The following is a 25,127-nucleotide window of genomic DNA, read 5'->3' on the forward strand; positions in this document are numbered from 1 at the left end:
GGATATTGGGGAGGTATCCGTAATGGAGAAGGTTTTTCATGGGTAATGATTCAGATGGACTGAATCAAATCACGGTGAACTAGAAGATGTGGTAGGCCTGATTGATAAACTGAAGAGTAGTAAATCACACGGACCGGATGGTATACACCCCAGAGTTCTGAAGGAACTAAAAAATGAAATTTCAGACCTATTAGTAAAAATTTGTAACTTATCATTAAAATCATCCATTGTACCTGAAGACTGGAGGATAGCAAATGTAACCCCAATATTTAAAAAGGGCTCCGGGGGCGATCCGGGAAACTACAGACCAGTTAGCCTGACGTCAGTGCCAGGAAATATAGTGGAAAGTGTTCTAAACATCAAAATCACAGAACATATAGAAAGACATGGTTTAATGGAACAAAGTCAGCATGGCTTTACCCAGGGCAAGTCTTGCCTCACAAATCTTCTTCACTTTTTTGAAGGAGTTAATAAACATGTGGATAAAGGTGAACCGGTAGATATAGTATACTTGGATTTTCAGAAGGCGTTTGACAAAGTTCCTCATGAGAGGCTTCTAGGAAAAGTAAAAAGTCATGGGATAGGTGGCAATGTCTTTTCATGGATTGCAAACCAGCTACAAGACAGGAAACAGAGAGTAGGATTAAATGGACAATTTTCTCAGTGGAAGGGAGTGGACAGTGGAGTGCCTCAGGGATCTGTATTGGGACCCTTACTTTTCAATATATTTATAAATGATCTGGAAAGAAATACGACAAGTGAGATAATCAAATTTGCAGATGACACAAAATTGTTCAAAGTAGTTAAATCACAAGCAGATTGTGATAAATTGCAGGAAGACCTTGTGAGACTGGAAAATTGGGCATCCAAATGGCAGATGAAATTTAATGTGGATAAGTGCAAGGTGATGCATATAGGGAAAAATAACCCATGCTATAATTACACAATGTTGGGTTCCATATTAGGTGCTATAACCCAAGAAAGAGATCTAGGCGTCATAGTGGATAACACATTAAAATCGTCAGTTCAATGTGCTGCAGCAGTCAAAAAAGCAAACAGAATGTTGGGAATTATTAGGAAGGGAATGGTGAATAAAACGGAAAATGTCATATTGCCTCTGTATCGCTCCATGGTAAGACCCCCCACCTTTAATACTGTGTACAATCCTGGTTGTCGCATCTCAAAAAAGATATAATTGCGATGGAGAAGGTACAGAGAAGGGCTACCAAAATGATAAGGGGAATGGAACAGCTCTCCTAGGAGAATAGACTAAAGAGGTTAGGACTTTTCAGCTTGGAGACGTGATGGTTGAGGGGGGATATGATAAAGATGTTTAAAATCATGAGAGGTCTAGAATGGGTAGATGTGAATCGGTTATTTAGTCTTTCAGATAATAGAAAGATTAGGGGGCACTCCATGAAGTTAGCATGTGTCATATTTAAAACTTATCGGAGAAAGTTCTTTTTTACTCAATGCACAATTAAACTCTGGAATTTGTTGCCAGAGGACGTGGTTAGTTCAGTTAGTATAGTTGTGTTTAAAAAAGGATTGGATAAGTTCTTGGAGCAGAAGTCCATTTCCTGCTCTTAATTAAGTTGACTTAGAAAATAGCCACTGCTATTAGCAGTAATGGTAACATGAAATAGACCTAGTTTTTGGGTACTTTCCAGGTTTCTTATGGCCTGGATTGGCCTCTGTTGGAAACAGGATGCTGGGCTTGATGGACCCTTGATCTGATCCATTATGGCATGTTCTTATGTTCTTATAACTCTCCATGGCTTTTCCTTCTGGATTGTCCATGACAGCATCTCCATATGGCTTCTCCATGCTGTCTCTCCTGGACAATCAGTGCTGCATCCAGCAGGCCACTTTGCATCGCCCCCTTTTGGGCATTCTGTTTTGACTCTTCCAGGCGAGGCTATGAATCTTCAGGAAGAGCTTTCTAGTACATTCAACACAATCATTGCAGGATGAATCCCTTGGTACTCCTCCTGCTCAGTTGCCTTCCTCTTTGTGGGCTCTTGCCCCTCAGGATCTGCTTTAGCTTCAGCACTATTGCTGCTTTCAACTCTCTCTGTATCAGAGTCCCATTTGAGGGTTAAGCTGCAGTCAGGAGACTTACTCAGCTGCTGTGTTCCCTCTAGGTTCTCTGTAGTGTTTCTCTCAGGGATATTGCCAGGGCTTCTCTCTACTCTCAGACAATGCAAGTTCTTCTATGCACAGGAAGCAATAAGAGCACAGCGTGCTTCCAATTTCTTTTTAATCCTTTGCTATGTTGCGTCCGTTGATCTCAGATGGCTTCAACCTCTGTGCCTCAACTTTCTTTCTGCTCTCCCCGCTAGCCTTGGGAAGATGGCTACTGCCCTGTCTTCATGCCACTCTCTTCAGCGTCCCCGGAACAGCAATGGCAAAGCTATCCGCCATGTTTCTCCTAAGGGCCTCCTAGGGTATGCGTGCATGCCACCCACATCTTTATCAAACATCATGGCGGGAAACCTCGGGGGCGTCCCCCTCGAGTGACATCACGCCATCCGGGTATTTAGCCTGCCCTTCATTTGCTAAGAAATTGAGTTAGCAAGGATTGGAATGCCTCCGGTCTAAGCTACTCTGCCACTTCCTTGCTGCCACTGGAAGCTCTCTCTGCCATTCGTGGTATTTCATCTAACCTGGGAACCCGCTCCTCGGGGGCCCTATGCTTTCTTTCAGGTGTCTATCTGGGATACCAGGTACTCGCTCCTCGAGGGCCTGCTCTCCCTACCTTGGTGCCTGCAATCCAATTACTTCTGCCTGCTGGGATCTACATCTATACAGCTACCAACTTAGTGAGTAATTTAACCTTTGTCAGTCTGTCTCATCTACAGCTCCGCACTGGGAACCTGCATCCACTACCAAGAGCTGCTAACATCTACCATTGTGGGATGGGTCTCCTCTGCCAAAGGCCCCTGGACTGCTCTTACTGGATCACCTCACTACTGCCACCTCTGGTGGTATCCTCTTGCTGTACAAAAAAGACAGATATTCTGTGTTTGCGTATTCCGAGTCTAGTCTAGTACTGTGGTTCCTCACAGGGCTCCTCCCCGTGGGAGTAGCCATCACCGCAGTACCCAAGAATCACTCCAACACCTCAAAACCATAACAGCCTAGGACAGCTGGCTCTTTATGAGGATTTTCAGTAACTGCTTTTCTCCCTCCTGTAGCTGCTTCTGCCCTTCTAGGAGGCTCTGCATCAATGCATGCCTATTTAGTCCCATCATGCTTCTACTCAGCTAACTTCTAAAGTTTGTTTTGCAGAGCCTGAGCTTACTGCTGGAGGTTACCCCTTGTGCACACTATAGCAGTTTCATTTTCTGCCGGGTCATGCCCTGTTCCAGCTACAGTGCATAACTGCTTTTCTCTCTCTTTTTTTTTTCTTTAAAGGGTAAAAAATTAAGGAAAGAAATTCCTGTTTCTCCAGCACTAACTTCACTGTATAGTAGTTCTAACTTCAGACAGAGCGTGTCTCCTTAATCTGCAAAGGAAAACCTAAACCGTCTTACCTTCAGGCCCCACAGACCACTCTCTGTTTAAAGACAGTTTCAGTTTTTTTGTCTTCTGTGCTCTTCCTTGAGCTAGCCAGCTTTTGACTTTCAGCGCTTTGCAACCCTAGCAGCACTGTTCTTCTGTTCCAGCTACTTTTCTTAGGCAGGATTTCCACAAACATTTCCTCTTCTCTTTTCTACATTGTTTCTGTGTACTCCCTGAGCCACACACTTCAACTGCTTACTTCTTATGCTCTTGTACCCACTTCTAGAGCACCACTTTGCCACCAACTTCTTGGCAGGCCACACAACAAATTTCAATTCACAGTCTTCCTGTGGAGACTTGGGGTTTTTCTGTGCCAAGCTTAGAAAAATTATCCCCGACCTGACACCTTATGTGAGGGTGACTGAGCAAATCACTGAGGCTGGAGCAGAAAACCACACTAACTCCAGCCTTTTCAAATGCAATTTCAAGTTTTATTCTCGTATACATTACTTTCACACAATGTCAGATTGCTTTACTTCAGGACAGTGTATCTTTAGAGAGGGCAAGAGCTCGTTGCTCCTGGAGATACAGGGCCTCGTGATCTCAGCTGGGCTCACACTCTTATTCTGCCCCAGTTTGTCCCACCATCTGGACTCTCCCTGCCCAGCAGGGGTCCTATCTACAGAGCTCTCTCTCTCTCTCTCTATGTGGGATTTAAGGTGGACCAGGCACATGCATAAAGGGAGAAAACATCACACAGCAGGATAACAATATAATTTGATAAAGCTAATGTGTCCTTAAATAGATCAACAATTATGACTAAGTTCTAATTGTTTTAACTCTAAGAATGAATAGTTCCAGTTGCAAAGGTGCTAGACTGTAGCATCATATTTAAGGCAATTTGAGGTGAAATTTCAATACAGTTTAGATAGCGGCTGACCAATTTAGGAATATTTTCAATCACTATTTAGTTAGCTTGCCAGCTATCCAGTTAGATCCATTTTAATATCATCCCCAAAGTGCTGTATTCCAAAGCAGAGATTCTCTCTTTTAGTATCTGCATCTAAAATAAATGATTAAAAGGCTGTTTTTCACAAATATTGGAATACTTGAGAAACTTTAGGGTAATGAGGACCCAGGAGACCAATTCTGGCTGGTAGAGATTTATCGCATGAACATTTCCCTATATATGTCTGTCATTGTCCAACATTACGTCTTGTCTGTGTATCTACAAATGCCTTTTTGTGTGGTGCTTGTCTCTAAGTCCCAGTCTGGTAAGGCACTTGCTATGTGTGTAGTGTGTGTCATTCAGTCCTGCTTTTCCCCTGTGCATTCTCCCTCCTGTCACTTTTTGTTGTGCTTGTTTCTCTGTTAGGACATTGGTATCCTTCTGTGCTTTGAGCTTGGGTCTTTTGTTGTAATCCGCCATGAACAGATTCTGGCCCGATGGTGGTTTATAAGTTCTGTAAAATAAATACATAAAAACAATAAAGACACATGCTGTTTTCTTGCTTCCTGAAAAATGTCTGACATGCTGCTTGTCTTTATCTTTCTTGGTCTTACTGTATGCTTGCTTCCTTAAGTGCATCCTGCCTTTCCAATCATATTTCATGCTCGTAAGTTTATTTATTTATTAGATTTTATAGACCATCACTAAGACAAGCCATTGTAACAGTTCACAACATAGTAAACAATAAGAACAATCAATAATACAAAAACAAATACGGTCATAACATTCTTGTACATAAAGTAAGAACTATTAAAAATAATAACTAAAGGTAAATATGATCAGTGAGGCCTAAGAAAATTCTTAAAATAAACAACTTAATCATAAAATAGGAAAGTTCATGGAATAATAGTAATATAAATAACAACTATAGTAAAACATGAAATTCAGGCCTAACAGTATACTAATAAAACAAAGAGATAAAAGGCAAATAAAATTATTATTAGCAGCAAACAGAAATTGGCTAAAACAGTAAAAGGCATAAAATATAGAATAGAAGCATAAAAGCACACTAAGCTCAAACTGTATATGCCTCGCTAAAAAGCCAAGGGGCGGATTTTAAGAGCCCTGCTCGCCAGTGTGCCTATTTTACATAGGCCTACCGGCGCGCGCAGAGTCCCGGGACTCGCGTAAGTCCCGGGGTTTTCCGAGGGGGGCGTGTCGGGGGCGGGCCCGATCCGCGCGGCGTTTTCGGGGCGGGATGTAGCGTTTCGGGGGCATGGCCGCGCCCTCCGGACCCGCCCCCAGGTCGCGTCCCAGCGCGCTAGCGGCCCGCTGGTGCGCGGGGATTTACGTCTCCCTCCGGGAGGCGTAAATTCCCTGACAAAGGTAAGGGGGGGGTTTAGACAGGGCCGGGGGGGTGGGTTATCTACTAAAATCCAGCATATTTTTGTTTGCGCCTGATGCGCCAACAAAAGTACGCCAAATCACGCTTTTTGAAAATCTACCCGCAAGTTTTTAAATCACGCTTAAACTTTCTAAAATTGGTCTCAAGTCGCAGAATAGTTGGTAGCGTGTTCCAGATTTTGGGTCCTGCCAGTGATAACGCTCTCTCCCTAACTTGATTCAGGTGCGCTGAGTGTACAGAGGGTAAGGATAGTAAGCCCTTATTTGTAGAACCTGTTCACCATAAATAAGCCTATGCAGAATGCAGAGTGTTTTAAATTTCACCCGTGATTCAATGGGTAACCAATGAAGGTCAATTAAAATAGGAGTAATGTGGTCAGTTCTCTTTTTGCCAGTTAAAATTCTTGCTGCAGCATTTTGGAGGACTTGAAGAGGACGAATGGAGGAGGCGGGGAGACCTAAAAATAGAGAATTGCAATAGTCTGTGCTTGCAAATATTAAGGCCTGTATGACTGTATGGAAATCATTTTGTGAGAGTAGGGGTTTCAGGCGCTTCAATGTCATTAGTTTGAAATAGCCCTCTCTTACTTTCGTCAAGATATGTTTATTAAGAGATAATTCTGGATCGATAATAACTCCTAGATCCTTGATGTATTCTGCTGAGATCCTTGATGTTTAGCTATTTTCTGGTCATGTACTTAGAGGTTCTGTTGGCAAATTAGCTAATTGACAGACCTATTTAGTGGACTGTGATAATAGGTTTATAGGTTTATAGGTTTATTTATTTTTAAACCGCTATTTCAGTAAAACCATCATAACGGTGTACAATAAATTAAAGTAAGAAAATAAAATGCATCATCGAATCATATAAAAAAACAATAACTAAAACATAACACTAAAACTTATTAATTACTTTAGGCATTAAAGTGTGTTAAACACTGAAATTGGCATGCTCAGCACATATAATGCATTATCACATGAGATAGATAATATATTTCTATGTTATCAATTATGTGAAAAAAAATCAGGGATAATGTGTGACAAAAGTTAATGAATTGTAGCAAATGTAAATGCATGCAAATCATCCAATTAAGATACACATGGATTAATATGAATTGTGATAAATGTCATGATTCATTTTAACCTAAACATACAAACTCCCAAGATTAAATCTAACATCAATACACTTTTCTTATTGTGTTGCTCCTACTATTCACTCAACAATGTTTGCAATTATAGAACCTTCATATTATGGTCTATTAGCATCGCAAATAGCCCATCTTGTAAACAACATTTGCTGTGTCCAATCATATATAACCATTGATCCTTGCCAACAGATATTGATATGTTATTTTTGTTTTGCTTTTTTTTTGCAAATAAAATTTATGCCATAATAATCCAATGGTAAGAAGTTGGGATCTTAAGGAAGTATGGCTGCACATTGAGGGAGGGGTCATTTTTTGCATTTTGGGTGGGAAGCAGTGTTGTGAAATGAGGAGTAGGTCTTGTTGGAGGGTATCCTGCAGGAAGTTCATATTCTGGAGGGGTTTCTTTCTCTGCCAGAGGGTTTTAGGGAGGTTGGGAGGGGGGATGCAGGGGTCTGTCTGGTAAAGGACACTGCCAGCTGCCCTCCCACCTTCCTTGCGATCCTAAGTCAAGCAAAAGACAACGTGTATGTTCCTCAGAAATAGACTTTTATTTATCAGATTTGGCAGGACATAGCATTTAGAAAATAACAATAATTCCTAGCCTTGACATCCTGGCTACTAAGCACCAGTTTTCCCTAAAGAAAGTTCTGTATCAAAACATGTCATAAACTTTAGCCTGCTTAAGATACTAATACTTATGACTAACTTCTTACCCCTGATTCTAATTTTCGGGTGGTTCCTCTGGTCACTTCAGACGCAGGTTCCGGCTGGAGTCCTGGAGAGCTTGGGCAGGGGAGAGGCTTGCTTCCTGGCTCTGGTGCTTGCCTGCTGCCTGGGCTGGCTCTCACCCTTCATGATAGCCGGGAGATCTGGTCGCCCTTGGATCCTTCTTTGGCTTCCAGGGACATCTCAGCACAGGTTCTCGCTCTCAGGACTTTCTCCCTGGTTTTGCATTCAGGATTTGGGACTCTTGTTTTTCGTGGGGGGGGGGGGGGGGGGGGGGCGTGCCTGGCATTACTGCTCCCTTTTTGGCTTCCGGGTTGCTCTGCCAGAAGGTTCTTCTTTTCTGGAACTGAACTTCTTTTCTTTCCTGGAACTGGGCCTCTTTTTGAAACAGAACCCCCTTTAGCCTCCTGGCACCCCTGTCTTATACTTCCCAGCTGATAAAAATGCATAAGCTCATGCGTACCCTCGTGGGTGGAGGGTCTCTTGCCACATTACTTCAGGAGGGGGGGGGGGACTGCCACATTAGCAGGTCCCTTTTCCTCCCCAGTTTCTTTGGGGAAGAAACTGTCACGTAGTCATCCCAAGCTGTGGTCAGAGTGTCAGCATTGTTCCAGGCTGCTCCTCTTTGCAAAGGTAGGGGTCTGCTTGCCTGTCCCTGACATTCTGCTTAGGATCTTGTTGTATTGTCTCTTCAGTATGGTTTCTTTATTTGCACAGGAACTGGAAACAGGAACATCTGATAACACCTTCCATATTGCTGGAAACAAGGCCTCTAATACTGTTTGGAACAAGGCCTTTAGTTTCCACTGATGCAAGGTAGTTTAAAGTTCACCTGAGTAAAAGTCCTTCTCAGGCTATAGCAGATTGCAGGCCTGTCAGAATTTATGCTGTGCATGGCTATCATGATCCATAACTGGTGCATCATTGGTAAACAGTAGATATCGCCCTACAGGGTGATGTTTATAAGTCAGAGCTTAATGCCCCTTTAAGCATCAACCAGGGGAAGGGGAAACAGGAATGCATGTTCCCATGGGCAGTAACCCATTGATGCTACTGCATGTTTCTGGCTGCAGGCACAACCTAGCATAGTATTCACTAAATTTCAGTACACTGAATGAATACCACAGGAGCTAAAGCCCATGGTTTGGTCAATAGGTCTGTTAGTACTGAGGGGCATGATAGAAGACAAAAGAGACAGATGGAAGCAGAGAGAAGTCTGGGTGGATGCTATTAAAAATGGTAAACATCTGAAAACATGGCTGAAACAGAGAAGAGCTGAGTGACTTATTCTTCACCACCTTAGCTAAAAAGTTAAATTGCTTGTTTGAGGTTTAGGGCTGTTCTGTACAAGGTTCTTATGTTCTTCATGCATAACTTATCTAGCCATTTCATGGTTGCATGAGCATAGAATAAATAACTCAAGAGACCTCACAATTTGAGAACCTCCTGCATACTTCTTCAAATTACAAGACTTGATTTGCTTTTGTTTAATTCTTTCTAACATTTGGAAAGAATTATACAAAAGGGATCAATGTCTGAATGACCGTCTGTCTTAAAGCACCAGAACTCTCCAAAAACGGGATGGAAATTCTCAAAATTTGAAATGTAGGAAGAGAAGGTAATTATCTCAGACATGTTTGAAAACCAGCAATATCAGATCAGTATTTTCAGAGAAACAAAACCTGCAAAAAAAAAATATCCTCATTGCTTTCCATGGGAAACTCTTAGATGCTGACCTGTGCTTCATTCCACCACTACTCACCCTACCAGCACTTTGAGACAGAGCAAGGCAGGGAGAGACAGAAACAGGGAAAATAACTGGAGTAACTGGCAAAGGATGGAACAAAAAGGCACTTTCTGGAGTGAATTTTCGGAAGCATTTATGAACATAATACCTGGTTGTATCAATATAAATCGGCTTTTTTATGCACAAAGGTACATGTGGAAGAGATTCTGTGTGCACTTTTATATGTACTACAAAGAGGTGTTGGGGTGAGGAAATCATTTAAGCACGTATTTTTGAAAGTACACCCATAAATGCACATATACACATTTACACCTGCTTCCTAGAAGATTTAAATGTGTGCACCTATGCCGCGCTAACGTATGCATGAACTCCCTAATTTTCAAAGTGGACTTAAACACACACACACATATACACACATTCTCCACTTCCACATTCCCATACCATCCATACAGTCCCCACACCCCTAATGCACATTCTTATACCTTCCTTCTCCCTCTGCACCAAATGTATAACCCCCCCCCCCTCCCCACACACACACATCCCTTCTCCTAACATACCCACTTGGTATAGGCAAACGTCATTCACCAACACACCATTATAAAATTGGCCTCCCTAAGTGCACACACCCCATCTGCCTACATATACACCCCACTATCTCCCTCACACCATTACAAATTACCATACTCTTACCCCTTCCAAATGCCCCTCCACAGAAACCTCCACACACACACCCCCTATACCTACTCCCCCTAAACACACCTTCACACAGCCATACATTTCCACACTTTCCTAGACACATGCACACACACACCTTCACCCACCCACTCACCAACAGCACTCTCACATCCACAGACCCCAAAGCACACATACAGAAGCTTAATGCCCCATAGTGTCCCCATACACCCTCACCCACAGCCAGGCATCACATACACATCCTCTGCACCCACACAACCACACCACTCACATCCCTCATACACAAATCCACATTTCTTCACTGCCCTCACTCCCTCACTTGCAACTACCACATAAACAAACACCCTTCCCTATACCCCCCTACACACACACACTCACATACACACACACACACACACACACACACACACACATTCTCCACTTCCACATTCCCATACCATCCATACAGTCCCCACACCCCTAATGCACATTCTTATACCTTCCTTCTCCCTCTACAACAAATTTATACTCTCCCCCCCACACACACACCCCTTCTCCCAACATACCCACATTTATACCCCTCACAGACATAGGCCTGGATCTATCAATAGGCATACTAGGTCTGTGCCTAGGATGGCAAAAAAAACTGAGGGCAGCAGGCTGGCTGAAGAATTGCTGGCTCCCAGCTGTACTGAATCCTTTGCTTCCTGATGCAGGGAACAGGAAGAGAGAGGTGAGCCTGGAGTAAAGGGAGGTCATTTTGAGGAGGATAAGAGGGGCTGAGTGGGGGATCATTAGGGGTGAGGAAAGGGGTTAGGAGGTAAGAGGGGATTGGTAGGGCGGCATGTGTTTGCATGAGAGAGAGGGGGGAACAAGGAGAAGGGAAGGCAGTGTGTGTGTGTGTGTGTGTGTGTGTGTGTGTGTGTGTGAGTTAGAAAAGGGATTAGTGCCAAGTATCTGTGGGATTGTACCCCAGATTTGGTAGTAGAGAGAGGGGATGAAAGAGGTAGCAGGACTGGAGCACCCAATAAGGACGCTTCCCTCCTCCCCCATCCTCTCTCTCACACTGCAGTTCAAATCCTTTCTCCCTTGATCTCAGATCCTATTTCCCAGATCCTGGAATCTCCTTGCCTTCCTTTCTCTTCTCTCAGATCCTGGAATCCTCCTTCTAATCCCTAATACCAGATCTTCCCTCCTCTGATTCCCCATCCCAAGTTCCCAGTCTTCTGCCTATCTTTCCTGATCTTCACCATCTCTCATCTTCCCCATCCCCAATCCTCTTTCCTCTCTCTAATCCCAGTTCTCTTCTGCTCATTCCTCTCTCCACTATCCCCGGTCCTCCATCTCCTCTCCCGATCTCTGGTCGTTTCATCCTCTCCTCATCCCTGAATCTCCTCCCTGTACTGATACTTGAGTTCTCTTTTCCTTATGCAATAAAAGAAATGAATTCTACAGACAAACAAGTTTGGAAAATTATTTTTATAATGTAAAAATTAAGAAGAAAATGTTTGTCTTCAGACTTTTCTAATTCCTGCTGCAGGAAACTGTGGGTCAGTACCTGAGATCTTCTGCTTTGTTTATCTCACCTTCTTGGTGGGGGGTGAGGAGTGGGGAGAGGGCTATGACAGTGCCAATAGTGCCTAGGTGTGGCAAAAACTTAAAACTGTCACTGCAAGGAGACAGTGATAGCACCTCATACATACACTTATTCTAATCACACCCCTATGTGCACAATCCCCACCACACATCCAATATGTACACCCCCCCCCCACACACACACACACACATACACACACACACATACATACATCTACACAAATACAATGAACACCCACAAGCATTCCCACACAAACTCTATCACATAGCTATACTCCCAAAAAAACACTCCTCATATGCCCATACACACAAAGCCTTTACAAACTTCGCCCTCAACGCAACCCCCTACCCACTCCAAACATCCATCCTTCCAGATACCCTGTTCCTACTTAATGACACTACACAAAGTCCTATACTCCAAATACATACCTACCTCCACATCCCAAAATGCACATCTTCACTACCATACCACTCATTAAGTACTCACACAGACATGACACCATATACCCCCCACATCCCCACCCAACTCCATTCACTTCCTGTTCCACAATGCCCCTATAACTCCCTCATATATCCACACCCTCCATTCCGTTCAAACCCACCCCTTCCACAAACGTCTCCATATCCACACCTATCTTTTCTACAAATCTGTGTTGGAAAGCACTCCTGAAGCCACGTCTCTGCATGCTTTCTCCTATTTGTTTATCTTACACTCTTATGCATCCTTAACTATGTAGGAAGAACATGAAAGCAGGGACCACCTACAAAAATGGAACAATAAATTTGAAAACAAGATCATACTTTTCCGACATCTGGGAATTTGGATGGAAAATGGCAAACAAATACTAGGTCAGTCTATTAATTAGAAATACAGTGATAATTTGTTTAATAACAGGAGCATATAGGGAAAGGAGAACTCTTATACTCACATCTTTAGGATGTGTCCAAAGCTGAGGGAATTCTGGGCCGAAGTTCATTACGTGATAGAACAAGTTTTATTTTTATCAACAAAAAAAAATGATATCATAGTAGATATTCTGGGTGTTATTTCACTAGAAAACAACACTAGGAGCCTGTGTATTAAGACGCATGTGTTTAAAGCCTAACGTACTAAGGAAAATGCTAAGACCCAATCTGGACCCAATTGGTTAAACAGCCAGGTCTTAAAGCCCCTTTGAAAGGTAGAATAATTTGTTTCATGCCTCAGTTCTTAGGACAGTTTATTCCTTAAGGTGGGAACTAATGAAGAAAAAGCCCTAGCTCTTGTTTTTACACGTCTTAGCTTAGAAAGGGGAGGGGTTTTCAACAAAGCCACTTGACTGCAACTTATATCATGAACCAGGGAGTGCCATTTTCTTTTAAATAAAGTGGTCACCTTCCCTTCAGCACTTAAAGCATATTGTTAATATCTTGAATTTGATCCTGGCCACAGTAGGCAATAGATGGAGTTCATTCAACATGAGAGTGTCTCTCTCTCTCTCTCTCTCTCCTCATGATCTAACAAGAATCAGTCTAGCAGTCATGTTCTACACAAGCTTCAACTTTACAATCAATCTAGCAGACATAATAAAATATGAACATAAGAAATGCCATACTGGGTCAGACCAAGGTCCATCAAGCCCAGCATCTTGTCTCCTACTAGCCAGTCTGGGATTCAAATCTCTGGCAGATCCCTTAAAGCAGACCTATTTCTTGTTTACTTGCTCTTAAGGATAGCAAGGTCTTTCTTTAATCTGCCTGGCTATTAATGTTTTGTGGACTTTTCCTCTAGGAACTTGTCCAAAACACTTTTAAATCCCGCTATGCTAGTCACCTTGACCATGACCTCTGGCAACAGATTCCATAGGTTGAATGTACAGTGGGTGAAAAGGTATTTTCTGTGATTTATTTTAAATCTGCTGGTTTCAATGAGTGTCCCATTGTTTTAGTATTATTTGACAGGAAAAATGACTGTTCTTTTTATACCCGAGCGTAATCTACCTTGAAGTGCCTGAAAAAGAAGTATGTAAATTAGGTAAAAATAAAATACTCGTTCCACCGCATTCATGATTTTATAAACTTCTATCATATTCCTTCTCAGCCATTTCTTTTCCAAGCTGAAGAGCCCTAAGTTGTGAGATGTCTCATTATGGAAGAGCTATTTCATTCCATTTACCTAGTTTTGCACCATCCTCCGCACTTTTTCTAGTTCTGCTTTGAGACGTTGTAACTACAACAACACAGATCTAAAGGTGCGGTCAAACTATGGCTCAATACAGTGGCAATATGATATTTTCTTTTATCTGCATTGAGAAATTTGTATTGAAAATTGCAGAATGGAAATATTTTTAATGAAGAAATATATTCCTGTTAGGATCATTCCTAACATTCTATTTGCTTTTGTGAGCGCCAACACACATTGAGTTGAGGATTTCAGTGTATTATCTACAAGGATTCTTTGGTCCTTTTCTTCAGTGGTGACTGCCAATACAGAGCCTAGTATTAGAACATAAGAACATAAGAAATTGCCATACTGGGTCTGACCAAGGGTCCATCAAGCCCAGCATCCTGTTTCCAACAGTGGCCAATCCCAGCAACAAGTACCTGGCAAGTACCCAAACACTAAACAGATCCCATGCTACTGATGCCAGTAATAGCAGTGGCTATTCTCTAAGACAACTTGATTAATAGTAGTTAATGTACTTCTCCTCCAAGAACGTATCCAAAAACTTGTTTAAACCCAGCTACACTAAGTGCACTAACCACATCCTCTGGCAATAAATTCCAGAGCTTAATTGTACATTGAGTGAAAAACAATTTTCTCTGATTAGTTTTAAATGTGCTATTTGTTAAATTTCATGGAGTGCCCCCTAGTTTTTTTTATCTGAAAGAGTAAATAACTGAAACACATTTACCCGTTCTAGACCTCTCTTGATTTTAGAGTGCTCTCTCATAGCCCCCCTCAGCCGTCTCTTCTCCAAGCTGAACAGCCCTTGTTGCGGTCCTGGGCCGTGCCCCAGGACCTTCACTTACTTCTGCCCCGGTCCGGTCTGCTGGTGTCTCATTCGGGCCTGTTCTGGCCTCTGACACGGCGCTCCCTCCTTGAGGGAGACACCGGCGTTCTGCCGCGGCTGGCCCCGCCCCCTATGCACGTGCGTGCGCCGGAGCTCCTCATTTAAAGGGACCAGCACGGGAAACTCCAGTGCCACCCTCAAGCTGACGTCAGACACTGTAGGGATATTTAAACCCTACAGCCACACTCCTACCTCGCCTTGCAATGAGGTTCACTCTTAGGAGTAGCTAGTTGCTGTCCCCGGACTCCCAGCTATCTTGACTTCGGACTTCTGACTTCTGGCTTCTGATCCTGCTTCGTCCATTGACTCCAACTTCAACTTCTGCCCCTGGTTTTGGCTTCAGACCTCTGACTTCTGGCTTCTGATCCTGCTTCGTCCATTGACTCCAACTTCAGCTTCCTCTTCGACTACAGGTATCCAGTACTCGCTTGCCTGGAGGATTATCCTAAGTCCCAGCGGCTCGGGCTCTCACGGGCTCCTCCCAGGGGAGCTGCAGGCTTCCTAGAGTGAAGACTCTTCTGGCCTCCTGGGCCCAGCCGCTCCCATCGACCATTGCTTCAGCCGCTTCCTTAATCCTTGGTTGCATAGGGTCACACTTAAGTCCAAGAGGCCCGGGCCCCTCCTGGGGGGACCTCAGGCTTCCAGTGGTGAAGAACACTTCTTCAGCACTGCCTTCCAGCTGCGACGCCCACTCTGGGTCCCCACAGTACAACACTTGCAGTTTCAGCCGGCCCAAGGGTCCACAACCCTAACAGTTTGCAAGGCCATGGACTCGGAGGATCTCTCGAGCCTGAAAGCCATTCCAGGTATTGCACAAAGGTTGCAACAGCAGCAAACCTTCATCGAATCCCTAATGATGACCGTGCAGAGGTTAGTTGACCGAATCGACGGAACCACCATACCAGCCCTCCGGTACCAGTAGCCAGAGCCAACGCCGTACCGACCACGCCCATACAATTGCCAGCACCATCGCGGTACTCTGGGGATGCGAAGCTATGCCGAGGGTTCCTTAATCAATGTTTTATTCGGTTCAATCTACTGCCAGCTCAGTTTCCCACAGATAGGATCAAGACCAGCTACATCAATTCCTTATTGGATGGGAAACCACTGGCATGGGCCTCTTCGCTATGGGAGCGACAGGATTCCCGCCTAGCCAATCTGGTACAATTTGTTTCCACTTTCCGACGGATCTTCGATGAGCCCTCCCGCGGACCTACAGCCGCATCTGAATTACTTCAGCTACACCAGGGTAACTGGCCCTTGTCTGAGTACGCTGTAGAGTTTCAGACCCTTGCAGCTGAGTTGAACTTGGGAAGCGATAGCCTGCACGGCATATTTCTGGAGGGTCTCTCCCCAAGACTTCAGGACGAGTTGGCGGCTAGGGATTTCCCGGACGACTTGAATGATCTTATCGATCTGGCGGGTCATGTAGACTGCCGTATCCAACGCCGGTTCCGGGAGAGGAAGCCCGCTCAGAGCCCCGGGGGCTCTGGAACCATACCCTCCCAAACCAGGCACTCCACTTCTGCCTCTCCGGGGGCTCAAGATGCAGAACCCATGCAGTTGGGCTGGGGCCCAATTTCTCTAGAGGAGAGAGAAGACGTCGGTCTCAGGGTCTGTGCCTGTATTGTGGTGGCAAGGAACATTTCCTTGCCTGCTGTGGCAAGCGTCCAGGAAACGCCCCGGACCTAGGGATAGTCGGGGAGCTAACCCTAGGTAACACCACTCCTGCTTCCCTGTGTACCGTTCCAGTGACCTTACTCCTTACAGAAGGGAAGTTTGATACACTAGCCCTGATTGACTCTGGAGCCAGGGGAAACTTCATCCTCAAGGACTTAGTCCAGCAACCACAGATTGGGTTCCAACCACAAAACTCCCCCATCCGTGTGTCTTCCATTCAGGGGACCCCTCTTCCAGGGACCATCTCTACTTGTACCAAGCCCTTCACGCTATGCACAGGTCTCTTGCATGTGGAGGAAATTTCATTCCTCATCTTGGAGAAGTCCATGCATCCGGTCATATTGGGGCTACCTTGGCTGTGGAAGCACTCTCCGGTAATCTGTTGGGATATCCTCCATGTGGCATACTAGGGACCCTCGTGCTTTGACACTTGTTTGACTACTGTTCCTCGACCTCCGTTACCTCTCCTGACTGCTCCATTAACATTGCTGCCCCACTCATCAAGGTTACCTCGATGACTTCTCTAAGGAGAAGGCCGAGCTTCTTCCGGAGCACCGACCTTTTGATTGTGCTATCAACTTGATCCTAGGCACCACACCGCCTCGTGGACGGGTGTATCCGTTGTCACTCCCAGAGACGTGAGCCATGTCCGCCTATATCCAAGAAAACCTGGACCGAGGGTTCATTCGACTGTCCAACTCCCCGGCCAGAGCTGGGTTCTTCTTCGTAGCTAAGGACGGGTCCCTCCAACCCTGTATCGATTATCGTGGTCTGAACAGCATCACGCAGCGTGACCGCTACCCACTACCATTGATTCCAGAATTACTGGATCGGCTACAAGGAGCCAAGGTGTTCACAAAATTGGATCTCCGTGGGGCGTATAATCTGGTGAGAATTCAGCTAGGTGACGAGTGGAAGACCACATTCAACACAAGGGATGGCCATTTCGAATACCTGGTCATGCCCTTCGGCCTCTGCAATGCCCCAGTGGTTTTTCAGAACCTCATGAATGAGGTACTAAGAGAGATGCTACACACTTCAGTAATTGTTTACCTTGACGACATATTAATATATTCCAAGGCCTTGGAGACACACCGCCAAGATGTCCAACGAGTGTTACAGAAACTGCGAGATAATCAACTTTATGCTAAACTGGAGAAATGCCAATTTGAGCAGGAATCACTACCCATTCTGGGGTACATTGTATCCTCCACGGGTTCCATATGGAACAAGAGAAGGTCACGTCCATCAAAGATTGGCCTCAACCTGTGGGAGTCAAGGCGCTTCAGTGGTTCCTCAGCTTTGCCAAATTCTACCGGCAATTTATTCCACACTACTCCCGCATGGTGGCCCCGCTGACAGCCCTCACTAGAAAGGGGGCCAACGTAAGTAATTGGCCGGCAACGGCCCTACAAGCCTTTCAGGAACCGAAGAATGCCTTCCTCCAGGGAACATGCCTTCGACATCCGGACCCTCAACGTCAGTTTATCGTGGAGGTTGATGCCTTTGACATGGCAGTCAGAGTCGTCCTAAGCCAATTGTCCAGGAATGGTAAATCCCTGCCATGCTCCTATTTTTCATGCAAATTCTCGCCCGCAGAGAGAAACTACGGCATAGGAGACAAAGAGCTACTGGCCATCAAACTAGCATTCGAGGAATGGAGCCAATGGTTGGAAGGAGCCCAACACCCAGTAGTCATTTACACAGACCATAAGAACTTGGAGTATCCGTGCTGCGCCCAACGTCTTAATCCACAGCAGGTGTGCTGGTCACTCTTTTTCAGCTGATTCAATTTTTCCCTCCGTTACAGACCGGCATCTAAGAACATCCAAGCGGATGCTCTCTCCCGCACAACGGAGACAGAAGATACCATCAACCCGCCTCAATATATCCTGGACCCGGCCAAAGTTCTTCAAGCCGCATCCGAGGTGGCTTCCGCAGGTAGGTCAGCGGTGCCCACTCATTCATGAAGGAAAGTGATAGCGTGGGCCCATGATTCCCTGACCACAGGGTATCCAGGAGCTGCCCGGACACTAGAACTTCTGACTGAATTCTACTGGTGGCCGCAGGTCAAGAGAGATACATTCAGCTCATGTTCGGCTCTATGTTCAATCATGTCCTACCTGTGCCTGGCAGAAACCTTTGCATGGTCGCCCCTGGGGACTCCTTCAGCCGCTACCCATTCCTACTGAGCCCTGGACTCATCTGTCCACAGACTTTATTGTGGAGTTACCCGTCTCTGATGGAAAAACCATGATCTGGGTCACGGTCGACCGATTCTCAAAGATGGCTCACTTCGTCCCTCTTGCTAAACTGCCTACAGCACCAGAGTTGGCTAACCTTTTTACACAGCATATCTTCCGACTACATGGACTCCTGTTGCACATCACATCATACCGTGGTCCTCAGTTTACGGCAAAATATTGGAAGGCTCTTTGCAAGAAATTCAAAGTGCAACTGGACCTGACAACTGCCTTTCACCCCCAGGGCAACAGCCAAGCTGAACGTATGAACCAAACTCTAAAGGCCTTCCTCTGGGCCTTCATCGAGACCTTCAACATGATTGGGTCGCCTTGTTACCATGGGCAGAATTCTCATACAACCGCCATAAACACTCTGTAACTAACCGGTCCCCTTTCCAGTTGCTCTATGGAAAGACCCCCAGGCCTCCATTGCCATTGCCTCTGATGGTAGTGTCTCCTGCAGTACAACTTACGGCACGACAACTGCACAACCTCTGGTGGTCCACCCAGGAGAAACTTCGTCTGACGGCCGCCAAGGCCAAAGAATACGCGGACAGGTCACGACGACCTGCTCCGGTCTTCCATCCGGGGAATAAGGTATGGTTAAGTACCAAGAACATTCAGCTACGCATTCCCTCCATGCGGCTGGCTCCCCGCTATATCGGTCCCTTCACTGTAGCAGAACGAATTGGGGCAGTATCCTATTGGCTACGACTGCCGTCCACCCTGAAGATCCATAATGTTTTACACGTGTCCCTGCTCAAACCTGTGGTCCTCTCCCCATTTCAGGCCAAACCTCCTGAACCGACCACCTCTACAGCTGAACAGGGTGCTACTTATACCGTGAAGGATGTTCTGGATGTTCAATTCCACCGTCGCCGGTGGGAGTACCTCCTCTCGTGGGAGGGGTACGGTCCAGAGGAGAATTCGTGGGAACATTCGTCTCAAATCCTGGACAAGAATCTCCTCCATCAGTTCCACTTGGATCATCCAGCCAAGCCCAAGCCCCTGGGAAGGGGGGTTAGGGGGGTAGTACTGTTCCGGTCCCGGACCGTGTCCCGGGACCTTCACTTACTTCTGCCCGGGACGCTGGTGCCTCGTTCGGGCCTGTTCTGGCCTCCGACATGGCGCTCCCTGCTAGAGGGAGATGCCAGCGTTCTGCCGCGGCTGGCCCTGCCCCCTATGCGCGTGCATGTGCCGGAGCTCCTCATTTAAAGGGACCAGCACGAGAAACTGCAGCGCTGCCCTCAAGCTGACGTCAGACACTGCAGGGATATTTAAACCCTGCAACCACACTCCTACCTCACCTTGCAATGAGGTTCACTTTTAGGAGTTGCTAGTTGCTGTCCCCGGACTCCCGGCTATCTTGACTTCGGACTTCTGACTTCTGGCTTCTGATACTGCTTCGTCCATTGACTCCAACTTCAGCTTCCGTCCATGGTTTTGGCTTCAGACCTCTGACTTCTGATCCTGCTTCGTCCACTGACTCCGACTTTAGCTTCCTCGTCGTCTACAGGAATCCAGTACTCGCTTGCCTGGAGGATTCTCCTAAGGCCCAGCGGCTCGGGCTCTCATGGGCTCCTCCTGGGGGAGCCGCGGGCTTCCTAGGGTGAAGACTCTTCTGGCCTCCTGGGTCCAGCCTCTCCCATCGACTATCACTTTGGCTGCTTCCTTGATCCTTGGTCGCATAGGGTCACACCCAAGTCCAAGAGGCCCGGGTTGCTACGGGCCGCTCCTGGGGGGACCTTGGGCTTCCAGTGGCGAAGCCTTCTTCGGAACACCTCTTCAGTGCCTCCTTCCAGCTGTGATGCCCACTGTGGGTCCCCACAGTACAACACCTGTAGTCTCAGCAAGCCCAAGGGTCCTAACAGCCCTAACCTCTTTAGCCTTTCCTCAAAGGGGAGCTGTTCCATCCACTTTATCATTTTGGTTGCCTTTCTCTGTACCTTCTCCATTGCAACTATATCTTTTTTGAGATGTGGCAACCAGAACTGTACACTAGAGATGTGAATCAGAACTGGTATCGGTTCTGATTCCGGTTCCGATTCACATCGTGAAATTTTTATCTTGCAGTCTGATCGGGGTTTTTTTTATCAGCTGTGCCCAAGCTGATAACAAAAAAATACAGCTGACTCTTTAAAATGAGTTTGTTAATATCCCCCCACCCTCCGGACCCCCCCCCCAAAATTTGTAAATATCTGGTGGTCCAGCGGGGGTCCCGGGAGCATTCTCCCGTGCTCGGGCCGTCGGCTTCCAGTAAACAAAATGGCGTCTACGGCCCTTTGCCCTTAGCATGTGACAGGGTATCCGTGCCATTGGCCGGTCCCTGTCACATGGTAGGAGTAATGGACGGCCGGCGCCATCTTTAAAAATGGCGCGGGCCATCCAGTGCACCTACCATGTGACAGGGGCCGACCAATGGCACCGATAGCCCCTGTCACATGGTAAGAGCAAAGGGCCATTAGTGCCATTTTGATTAGTGACAGCCGACAGCCCGAACCCAGGAGAATGCTCCCGGGACCCCCGCTGAACCACCAGGTATTTAAAAATTTGGGGGGGGGGGGGTCCGGAGGGTGGGGGGATACTAACAAACTCATTTTAAAGGGTCAGGTTGTGTTTTTAGGTTGTGTCCTTTCTTCCCGCCCCCTCCCCCCCATAACGATAAGAAAACCACTAAATTAATTGTGGGGTTTCCTAACACTATCGGGGACCCCCTGATATCTGACGATAGTGAAAATATCGAATATTTTCAATCGTCAGATAAACGATTCACATCCCTACTGTACACAGTACTCAAGATGTGGTCTCACCATGGAGCGATACAAAGGCATTATGACATTTTCCTTTTAATCATCATTCACTTCCTAATAATTCCTAACTTTTTGTTTGCTTTTTTGACTGCTGCAGCACACTGAGCTGACAATTTCAATTTATCTACTATGATGCCTAGATCATTTTCCTGGGTGTTAACTCCTAATATGGAACCTAACATCGTGTGACTATAGCATGGGTTATTTTTCCCTATATGCATCACCTTGCACTTGTCCACATTAAATTTCATCTGCCATTTGGATGCCCAGCTTCCAGTCTCGCAAGGTTCTCCTTCAATTTATCACAACCCGCTTGTGATTGTCTACTCTGATTAATTTTGTATCATCTGCAAATTTGATTACCTCACTCGTCATATTCCTTTTCTGATCATTTATAAATATATTGAAAAGCACTGGTCCCAGTACAGATTCCTGAGGCAGTCCACTGTTTACACTTTTCCACTGAGAACAATGACCATTTAATCTTACTCTGTTTCCTATCTTTTAACCAGTTTGTAATCCACAAAAGGACACCGCCTCCTATCCCATTACTTTTTAATTTCCTTAGAAGCCTCTCATGAGGGACTTTGTCAAACGACTTCTGAAAATCCAAATACACTACATCTACTGGCTCACCTTTATCCACATGTTTATTAACCCCTTCAAAAAATGAAGCAGATTTGTGAGGCAAAACTTGCTTTGGGTAAATCCATGCTGACTGTGTTCCATTAAAGCATGTCTTTCTATGTGCTCTGTGATTTTGATCTTTAGAATAGTTTCCACTATTTTTCCCGGCACTGAAGTCAAACTCACTGTTCTATAGCTTCCTGAATCACCCCTGGAGCCCTTTTTAAATATTGGGGTTACATTGGCCACCTTCCAGTCTTCAGGTACAATAAATGATTTAATGATAGGTTACAAATTTTAAGCTATAGATCTGAAATTCTTTACTTGTAACAGGGATTATTTTTCCCTTTGTGCATTACTTTGCACTTTTCACATTAAATTTCATCTGCCATTTTGATGCCCAGTCTCCTAGTCTCACAAGATCCTTCTGCATTTTATCACAATATGCTGCTGTGTTAACAATTTTGAATAATTTTGATTACTTTGCAAATTTGATCCCTTCAGTTGTAGTTCCCTTTTCCATATCATTTAAGAATACATTAACATGCTGCAAAAGTTTATTGCATAGGTTACAAAATAACATGCCAACATTAAAATGAGAGTTTATTTTAAAGAATTTATTTATTTATTTATTTATTTATTTAAAGAATTTATATACCGTTTTACCAATACAAAAATGACCAAAACAGTTAGGTTGGATCTTAAAATACAAATGATGGAGAGATTTTAGCAACATCTTTGAACATAATTGAAAAATAAAAGAATAGGTGTCTATTTTTTTGAGTAATGGCCAGAAGACAAATTAAAACAATAACACCTTCAATATCTGAAAGAAAAATTCCTTCTATGGAAAAACATCAACCTGGTTATTGATTATGTTCTGCTTAACTAATGGGGCAATTTTCAAAACTTCATTTTGATGCAAAGTTTGTGGGAACGTTTACCTGCAGGCTTTGCATCAGTTTTTGAAATCAAAATTGTATGTGTGCACTTTCCCTTTCAAATTTGCTTAGGGAAAAAGTACCCACAAATATCTGCACCTTATTTTCTGTGGATACTTTTGCCCTGAATAACAACATGCATACTTTTGAAAATTACAAATCTAAATACACCGTTGCCTCCCCTAGAGTAATCCCATACCGAGAATGCCTCCACAAGAATGCTGGTAAAATAAGAATATTATGGAACAAAGTATCTTCTTTTGCCCACTTGCAAGGTAGACATTAAAAAAAAAAAAATCATTTTCCCAGCGTAAATGGCTTTAGAAAATTGCCTGCCAAAATTAGTATCTGGCTAAGAAAAATCTATAAATTAAAAGAAATAAAGCTCTACTGTGATTACCCATGTATTTTGCACTAAATCAATAACATTTAAAATAAAAAAAGATAAAGGAAAATACAAACCAATGGAGCAGACGCGACACTGTTCTGGATATACTTTTATGTTCAATGGTCCATGTACTGTACAAAGCCTTCTAATTTTTTGCACATAACTGATTCATTAAGCATTTTTCCCATAGACATAGAATGGGAGAAAAGCCTTAGTGAATCAGTCCCTAAAGTTATGTGAACATATTGGTGGCAATATTCAGTAAGCCGGCAAGTAGACAAGTTATCTGGTTAAAGTTAGCCAGATAACTTGCCCTGGCCTGGATATTGGGTGGGATAAACGTCACATCGAATATTCCCAATTAAAGTTATCCAGCTAACCATAGCCGGATAGCTTTAAATATAACTGGATATTCTTTTGAATACTGATGGTTAGGCATAAAGTTATATGGCCCAAACACAACCACCCTCATTCATCTCACTATAGCTCTAAATTCTCAACCCTACCAGGCTGAGCCCGCAGCTTCCTCTTTAAAACCCCTTCCATCCCATGTAATATTTAAAAATTATATGGGCCAGCGCCAGTCTTGTCCCCTCCCCTATCCCCCAAGTCCTTAGCCAGGTAAAACTTTAACTAATTTTATCTCTCTAGGGCCTCTCATCTTCCCCCCACCCTCCCAGTACTTTATTCTAAAGTTAATCTTCAGCTTGGATCAAGGTAGCAGTTTACCGCAATTCAGGCCTGGTCTTTTTGCCGTCGCTAGGCACATATGCTAGAAATGAAGGATTCCAGCATAGCTTAGATGCACTTCACAGGAAGACTCTGCTTCCAGGCTGTGTGCCTAGCAACAGAAGGGCCTATGGGTGTTATGGTTTGAGGTGTTGGAGTGGATTCTTGGGTACTGCGGCGATGGCCACTCCCATGGGGAGGAGCCCTGAGAGGAACCGCAGTACTAGGCTAGACTCTATACACATAGACACAGATGATAATATTTATTATACAGCTTGGTGATACTGCCCAGGAGATGGCAGCAGTGAGATAACCCAGTAGAAGGAGTCCAGGGGTCCTTGGCAGAGGAGACCAGTCCCACTCTAGATAGATGGTAGGCAGCGCGAGGTAAGAGAGGAAGTCCTGGATGCAAGCTCCCAGTGCTGAGCTGTAGGTGGAACAGACTTGACAATGTTAGATTACTCACTGAAGTAGATAGATGTAGCGATGGAAATCCTGGCAGGCAGAAGTAGTAGAGTTGTAGGCACCAAGGCAGGGAGAGCAGGCCCTCAAAGAGTGAGTACCCGGTATCCCAGATAGGTACCTGAAAGAAAGCATAAGGGCCCCGAGGAGCGGGTACCCAAGTTAGAGATGAATAGCCCTGGAGGGCAGAGAGGGCTTCCAGCAGCAGCAAGGAAGCGGCAGAGTAGCTTAGAACGGAGGAATTCCAATCCTTGCTAACTCAGTTTGTTAGCAAATGAAGGGCAGGCTAAATACCTGGATGGCATGACGTCACTCGAGGGAGACGCCCCCAAGGTTCCCGCCATGATGTGGCAGCAGCCATCTTCCCAAGACTAGTGGAGAGAGAAGGAAGAAAGTTGAGGCACAGAGGTCGAAGCCGTCTTATACCAACAGATGCAACAATGGGTCC

General features: G+C 45.0%; 1 protein-coding gene across 1 annotated transcript in view; it reads right to left on the reverse strand.

Annotated features, from left to right (window-relative positions):
- Positions 1 to 4,005: 4,005 nt before the first annotated feature.
- Positions 4,006 to 25,127, reverse strand: part of LOC115094706 — an 83,036-nt gene continuing 61,914 nt past the window's right edge. Inside the window, exon 4 of the mRNA XM_029607958.1 lies at positions 4,006 to 4,967. Coding sequence (XP_029463818.1) covers positions 4,733 to 4,967 — 235 coding nt within the window. The 3' untranslated portion in view covers positions 4,006 to 4,732. The remainder of the gene's footprint in view (positions 4,968 to 25,127) is intronic.

This window comes from Rhinatrema bivittatum, chromosome 6 (assembly GCF_901001135.1).
Source record: "Rhinatrema bivittatum chromosome 6, aRhiBiv1.1, whole genome shotgun sequence".
In the NCBI taxonomy this organism is placed as follows: Eukaryota; Metazoa; Chordata; class Amphibia; order Gymnophiona; family Rhinatrematidae; genus Rhinatrema; species Rhinatrema bivittatum.